Below are 8,432 nucleotides of genomic sequence, written 5' to 3'. Positions count from 1 at the left end.
TGGGGCAGATTGGCAGGATCTTGTTGATAGTTGTTAAGGATTGGGACTTATCTCATTGACTCTTTACAGTTTTAGACACAATAGGAAAATTAACAACTTGATTTTTTAAAATGAGCAAAAGATCTGAACAGATTCCTCACCAAAGAAGATAATATAGATGGCAAATAAGCATATGAAGAGGTGCTTTGCATCATATGTCATTAGGGAAATGCAAATTAAAACAATGAGATACTACTACATACCTATTAGAATGGCCCAAATCCAGAACACTGACAACAACAAATGTTGGCGAGGATGTGGAACAATAGGAACTCTCATTGACTGCTGGTAGGAAAGCAAAATGGTACAGTAGTCACTTTAGAAGACAGTTTGGCAGTTTCTTATAAAACTAAACATACTCTTACCACACCATCGAACACTCATGTTCCTGGGTATTTACCCAAATGAGTTGAAACCATGTCTACACAAAAACCTACACATGGATATTTATAGCAGCTTTATTCATAATTGCCAAAACACAGAAGCAACCAGACATCCTTCAGTAGTGGATATCAGCAACCAGGGTATCCAGACAGTGGAATATTATTCATCACTAGAAATAAATGAGTTATCAAGCCATGAAAAGACATAGAGGAAACTTAAATGCATATTACTAAGTAAAAGAGCCAATCTGAAAAGGAGGCTACATACTGTATGATTCTACCTACACAATATTCTGGAAAAGCCAAAACTGTGGAAACAGTAAAAAGATGATTGCCAGGGGTTAGGGGAAGGGAGGGATGAATAGGTGGAGCACAAAGGATATTTAGAGCAGTAAAACTGTTCTGTATGATACTATAATTGTAGATACACATCATTATACATTTATCCAAACCCATAGAATGTACAATGAGTGAAACCTAATGTAAACTCTGGATTTTGGGTGATAATGATGTGTCAGTGTAGGTTCATCAGTTATAACAAATGTACCATTCTGGTGTGGGATGTTGATGGTGGAGGGGAGGATAGAGGAACAGGGGTATGTGGGAACTCTGTACTTTCTGCTCAGTTTTGCTTTAAGCCTAAAACTGCTCTAAAAATAAAGTCTATTTTTTTAAAAAAGTTTTAGGAGGGAAATTCATGAACATATTTAAAATTTTAATAGACCACTCTGGCTGCAGTGACCCATGTGGATGAAGATAAAGAGCAAAAATGGGTGCAGAAGAACTTAACTGCAGTGGTCCAGGTGAGAGCTTGGTGCTAGTTTGGTCTAGCATGGTGTCAAAGGAGAAAGTGAAAACACACGGGCCCTAGAGAGAGGCACGTTTCTGTGCCTAAATAAATCAATGAACTGCTTACCCTTAGTTTCCTCACATATTAAAAAAGAGAGGGGGGGCATTTGGGGGTTGCCCAAGGGGCTTCATGATTTAGGAAGAACCTATCACTGAATTATATGTAAGGCAAACCAGAATTAACTGAGCATTTGATACAGTTTTCTTTTGTAATGGCAGCCCTGCATTAGACAAGAGCCATAAGGCAGATTATGATTTTTATGAGAGAATTTAAAAAATAATTTCTGAGGACTCTTTAAATATAATGATCCACTATTTTAGTAATAATCCTAATTGCAGTGATAGTGACCAATAAATATGATAATGCAATCAAACACCTAAAATGGAAATTTCTAGAAACCAATAAAAACATAGTGCTATTTTGAGTTAGATTTTTCTTTTGTTTATATTTCCAACTTTGAGTCTTACTTGGTAATCCCTGTGTAACTTTAACAAAGTTTTATAATCTTTGGAAAGGTATTATTATTCATATATAATGTTCATAATACATTATTCATTATAACGTTCTTAATGTTCATAATATGCTAATATTTCTGTTTCATCACCACTATCTCACTCCTGTTCCTATTTTCACTGAATGAACAGAAGTAAAAGATGAGAGAGATTTGAGACACCAAAATAATATCTCCTAAGGTCTTGGCTTATTCCATTTCCTAATCTCCCAGGAAAGCTCTTCTAAAAATATTAACATAAAAGTCTGTTAAGGGGTATGGGCGAAAAAATGCTAGATAATTAGCGCTAAAAGCTCACTGGTCAGCTAAGTCTTGACAAAGAGCATGTTTGAGTTTAATAAAACATTTGCATAATTAAAAGACTGGAATAAGACAATGTGTAAATCTAGAAAATTTTGCTAGAGCTGGCTAATACTTGCCTAAAGCACAAAAAACTTATTAGTTGAGACAATATTTTCCATTACTAAAGAAAAATCTGCTTTCTTGTTGTAACTGAGAAAATTATTTGAGGACAATACATAATTATAATAAATGTATACATTATTTTAATGTTTCATGCTTTATGCAGAATTGGATATTTAATTACTGTGATTTTTAAAAAGGTATTGTGGCTAAAAAAAAAATACAAGTCAGTACCTAAAGTGATACCTGGCTATCCATGATATATGTGTCCAATTCCAATGTTATTTTCTTTCTCAATATTTCATCAAGGCTACATGTAGTTTTAATAGCCAAGCTATCACTTGAATGCTATTAAAGAATAATCAGATCTGCTCAAATTTAATTTATATTATTTACCAAGGTAACAGATTCTAATTTTGAGGAAGATGCTGACTATTTATGCGATCACTAAGAACTAATATTTGGCTTATAAATTCTAATTTCATCTTTTGTACACTGAGGAAACAGATTAACAATTTTATCCACATCAAGATGCTTGTTTTGAAGGATTGATTCCATCTCTTTGAATAGTTCCTTCTCCAGTTTGCTCATGTTGTCCAACATTGTTTTGGCTTTTTCCTGAACAATTAAAAAATAAAAATAAATAAATACACAGACACATATGTGTGCATGAGCGCACATGCACACACACGAGTCTAACAAAATTCCAAACCACCTCTATAGACAAGGTTTGTTCATTCTGGTTTCTACTTCTGGTTCGGTTCCCCTTCTCCTATTCTTTAGATAAAGAAAGAATGAAATTCTTTGGGAAAAATCATTGTTCTAGATTCAGTTAATCTATTAACCACAAACTATTAATTATTTTTAGTAGAAAATACAATAACAATTATGTAGTATTAGTCTATAAGCAAGAAACTTAAAAGACAAATAACAGGTCAATTGAAAATTTGATATTAATTGTGTATGGGGAAGGTTGCTGAAAACTGAGGCTGAAATATTTTTATGAATTTGGATCTTCTACATTTAAAACCAGTATTATCAGATTAAACAAAGGAAATAGAACAGTGACGTTCAAGGGAAAGAGCAACTAAAAGAAAAGTCATTTTCTCTATGATTCCTCCTTGTATCAACACGGGGGAAAAAAGATCATGATTCTTACAGAAAGGAGAAATTTTTAAGTTATTAATGAATTACCACCATCAGTTAGAGGGTAGGTACTGACAGAAAAATTGTACAAGAAGAGAGTTACTAGAAAGTGAGCGTAATTTTTAAAATTTGAACCATAATGGGGCAGAACTGCACAAAACAAGGATTCTAAACTTTGACCTATACTTCAGTATGAAATTGTATGCAATTTTTTCTGAAGAAACACTGCATTTCATATCAGTGCAAAAAATGTATTTTATCTATAAATGGTATTAGAATAATTGGTCACCTCTTTGGAAAACGAAGTTAGAACCCTACTTCATAACACCCATAAAAATAAATTCCAGATAAAGAATTAAATTTTTTTTTCAAATACGCATATACGTACTAGAAGAAAATACAGAAGTTATATTTATTTTGAGGTGAGGCAGCCCTTTTGAAGCATGAAATCAATATGCCTTAAAGGAAAAGACTAACAAATGCAATTGATTAAATTTTAAACTTTTGTCTGACAAAAAAGTTAAATAAACAAACAGATTAAAAATTTGCTATACCACAAAGTTATTCACATATTTTTGCCTCTTTGAGGCAAAAGACAAAAACAACCAAGAATCAATTGAAGAACAGACTAAGGAAAATAATAGGCAAGTCATTTAAGAGGAAATACAAAGGTCAATAAACATATGAAATTTTCAACCTCATTAGTAATCAAGAAATGTTAACTAAACTACCAGTAGGACTGACTCTTCCTAAAACACAGTAGTTATTTACAGAGCCAGGACTAGAACCCAGCTCTTTGACACTTCTTCCCTCAAATCCCATTGTCTTTCCACTACTTCATGTTGTCAATCAACATTTAATACCTATTAAACAGAGCCTAAAATAGTAACTGCTTTTAAATTTTATTTCATTATTACTTAGAAAAATGTCAATCAGCAATTTAATTTAGTTTAACAGGCATTTAGTAATAAGTCTACAAAACCCACCTCCCAGAAGCAGTATTTAAGGGGAAAAGGGAGCTAACAACTCTTGAGAACTATCATGAGCAATTAGAGCAGTGCAGAGGCTGCTCAGGAAGGAGGGAAAATCCCTCCAGAGCAGACGTTCATGAAACATATCACTGAAGAACTTGAGCAAAGGCAAGAAGAACCAGGGGCTCATCATTTTTCACAGCACTGTGCTGCGTCTGGAGGATGGGCCAAGCCCATGGAGGGAATGACACTTCTGGCCCCGTGCACTGGGCCCTAGTCAGTGCACTTAATAGGCTCCTAGAACAAAACACTTGCCTCTCACTCCATGCCACTAGGCTACAAAAAGGTGTTTACACTGTAGGTCAGAAGTAAAACAAACTGGTCTCAGAAAAAAGCAGTAGTGTCGAGAATCTATAGCAAATAGAGGATCTGTACAGAGCTCTCTGCTTTAAGCATAAGCACGGGGGTGGGCCGGGGGGGGTGGCAGAGAGAAAAGCATGGCAACTATGTAAACATACTACAGAAAAAGGAAAGAAATAAATAATTGCCGGGGAGGAAAATTCATCTAATTCATTTAATGTAGAAAGAATGTAAATGTATATACCTTCACAAAGTAAAAGTAATTATAGGCAATAAAAATCAGAAGCGAAGCTGGTAGAAGCAGGTGAGAAAAGGTATAAGATGGCCAATCTTTTCCTTCATTGCAAGGAACCAGTTGATAGTTCTGAGAAAAGCCTTTAGGTAGCCCTTCCATTTCCTCCTAATCTATTTTTTTAATCTCTGGGGCAGAGACGGAAGAGGGCAGGAAGGCTGAAGAGGTATGAACATTATAAAATTATTTGTCTACCCATCAAACTATCTGTCCCCCCAAAATATATATCTACTTATTTCTGGAGATGAGATTGTGGGTGATGTGTTTAATCTTTTATTATGCTTACATTTAAAAATAATAAGCATTTATCTTTTTTTAAAACTTCAACTCATTATAATAATTATTATTTTAACTCTATGGGGTGTCAAGTCACTTTCAATTAAAATTAATCTGAGGGTATATGATTAAGAACATTATTTTAGAGACCAGGTTAACTCCCCTCCAGAGGTTTTGTAATTTTTGGTGTGAGATACACTAAGAAAGCTACTTAAACTCTCCAAGTCTCAGATTTCTTATCAGTAAAATGGAAACAATAATAGTACCTACCTGATAAAGTGGTTGTGAAGATTAAATGAAATATCCCATGTAACAGTACCATGGTGCTTGGTGTATAATAAGTGTTCAATAAATGTTAGCTATTGTTATTATGTTTAATATACTAAATTTCTCTAAATTCATAATATATTCTTAACCTTTTTTTTTAACCAAAGTTCAAAAATAATATAGCTCTATTATAGTCTAAGCATCTAAACTATTTTTAAACCTATTTTTATATAAAGGAAAGAAAGCTGAAATTTCAAAGTTCAAAATATGGATTGAATCATATTTTAAGTTATTCTTAATGATAAAACAGAGAATATAATCTAATCATACCTCTTTATTATCTAGTATTTCCAAGGCCTGTTGATGTTTTTGGTAGAGTGGGTGTCTTCTGTCAGGCTTAATGTTAAACTGTGGCTTCTTTTTAACTGAATCTTCAAATGTGGGTGAACTGGTGTCCAATAGTTGTGAAATATTTGGTACAAATATGAAAGGCTTAAAAACAGATCTAGAAGAAAAAGTATTAAGTTTGGTATGTGGGGATATAAAAATATTCAGCATTATTCTAAATCTTCTAAGATTCCCTCTAATTTCTACTAATTTATAACATACTAATTGTTCCTGTCATACTACTTATACCCATGCCTGTCTTCCCTGGCACACTGGGATCTCCAAAATACTTTATTTAGCCTTGTATTCCCATGAACCTAACAAAGGGCCTGGCATATAAACAGTGTCAAGTAAAATTATAGTTCATCATTTTCTACTGCAAACTCCACAGTTGGAGGGTAAGAACAATCCTCAATGTAACAGATTGAGCATTAGGATTTGGGATGAAAATAAGCAGCAGTATTAATAAGGGATTCACAAGTTTTATTCCGTTTTCTGGAAGATATCTTTAATAATATGAAAGATTATAATACTAAGAGATAGTGAATATAATATCACTTCTAAATGTAATGTGCATTAAGTTTTATGAGATACCAATGATTTAAATCAAGGTAGTCTATATATATCCTACTTAAGATATAACTTGAACTATTTATATTTTGTTTTACATGTATGTATTTTCTAGATCATTTAACCTTTTTACTCTTACTCATCATCTAATATTTAATACTGAAATCTGCATTAGAAAACCAACCTACTTTCTTTTCTTGACAATTTTAAATATAGTTAGGGAAAGAGGGAGTAGGGATAACTGCATACCAGAAACTATAAACATTTTCATCCCATATGAATGAGAATAGTTACGGCAATGATACACACAGGAAAATGGCAGACTAAAACCTGAATAGAAAATGCATTCAAGAGACTTCCCTGGTGGCGCAGTGGTTAAGAATCCGCCTGCCAATGCAGGGGACAGGGGTTCGAGCCCTGGTCCGGAAAGATCTCACATGCCACGGAGCAACTAATCCCGTGTGCCACAACTACTGAGCCTGCGCTCTAGAGCCCGCGAGCTGTAACTACTCAGCCCATGTGCTGCAACTACTGAAGTCCATATGCCTGGAGTCTGTGCTCCACAACAAGAGAAGCCACCACAATGAGAAGCCCGCGCACCGCAACGAAGAGTAGCCCCCGCTCGCTGCAACTAGAGAAAGCTCACGTGCAGCAACGAAGACCCAACGCAGCCAAAAATCAATTAATTAATTAATTATTTAAAAAAAAGAAAATGCACTCAAAAATTATTGTGGTATTTGTGCAACAAAAATTTAGCCCGACAAAATCATCACCAAACTAATGACTCTACCCTACCCCTGACCCCCTGCTTAGTTTATAGCATTTTGTGACTTTACCTCTCAGGATCAGGAGTCCCTGTAAAGAAGTGGATGCAAGGAACGTTGGAGTCTTGAGGTAAAATAGAAACCATGCTTGCAGTGGTCAGGAATTCTCCCTCCATATTAATGCCACTTGGTTTATCTCGGAGAATTTCCATCATTGTTTCAAAAGTTATATTTCCTAGGGAAATGAATTTTAAGACCATCAAATACATATGCATTTGCAGGTTGGTATCCTGCAATTATGAACTGCTTTCTCTATTGATAATACATAATATGAGACACTGGTCTAGGTATAAATTAAGTAAGATTGACTATAAGCAAATCTTGTATCATAACTGTTAGACTCACTACACTGTCACAAGGAAGATTTTTTTTAATATAAAATATACAAAATCTCAAAACATTATAACAGGTTAAATCTGTTATTTCCTAAGAAGAAGAAATCAATAATGCAAAATACACTCAATCTCACTGTCGTTCCAAAATTTTTTAAGAGGTATGTAGTTAACAATTAACTAATGACATCAATAACTATTATCTGAGTCTATCCATTCTGGGAACCAAATATTAAGAGAATATTGTGCTTAGTTTCCAATATTATACAAGATGTTCTTTACAAAATAACAAATTATTTTTCCTGTAATATAATTTCTATGCTGACATTAATACTCTTGTATGAAAGTGTGAATTGTAACCTGAGTGGGAATGAAGGAGGCAAAAGACATTATTGGCTAATGGAATTTGTATGTACATAGTTCCACTGGACTACTTTAAAAATTTAAATGTCCATCATGCGTGATGAAAATAAATGGCATTATATTCTGTTTTCTGCTTTCATAGGTAAAGTTTGATATTTTAAGGAGATTTTTTTGAGAAAAATAGAAGAAAATCTATCTCTTTAGCAAATACAACATGTCCATGGTTACAGAGAACCTCAGAATCCCATATTTGGAAGGAATTTCCACCAAAAAATTTTAAAAGCCAATCATGCCCTCAGACAGCTCTGTTTCTTTCTATATATATCCATAGTCAAAGATGTGATTTAGGATCTATCTCATGACAAGATGAATAATCTTACCCTTCCACAATGCAGTCCTCTAAAAGTAGCCAAAATATCTTCTTCTCACATGATAATAATTCTCTTCTCCAAAATTTAT

The 8,432-nt window shown here is 33.9% G+C and overlaps 1 protein-coding gene across 2 annotated transcripts in view; it reads right to left on the bottom strand.

Annotated features, from left to right (window-relative positions):
• Positions 1 to 481: 481 nt before the first annotated feature.
• SCRN3 (secernin 3) overlaps positions 482 to 8,432 on the bottom strand; it is a 35,808-nt gene continuing 27,857 nt past the window's right edge. For both annotated transcript variants that reach the window (XM_007183297.2, XM_007183298.2), the window contains 3 exons: positions 7,291 to 7,453; positions 5,828 to 6,002; positions 482 to 2,803 (listed from right to left, as the gene is read on the bottom strand). In XM_007183297.2, coding sequence (XP_007183359.2) covers positions 2,633 to 2,803; positions 5,828 to 6,002; positions 7,291 to 7,453 — 509 coding nt within the window. In that variant the 3' untranslated portion in view covers positions 482 to 2,632. The remainder of the gene's footprint in view (positions 2,804 to 5,827; positions 6,003 to 7,290; positions 7,454 to 8,432) is intronic.

Source organism: Balaenoptera acutorostrata, chromosome 8 (assembly GCF_949987535.1).
Source record: "Balaenoptera acutorostrata chromosome 8, mBalAcu1.1, whole genome shotgun sequence".
NCBI classification, from domain to species: Eukaryota; Metazoa; Chordata; class Mammalia; order Artiodactyla; family Balaenopteridae; genus Balaenoptera; species Balaenoptera acutorostrata.
This window is presented reverse-complemented; position numbering and strand designations above follow the sequence as displayed.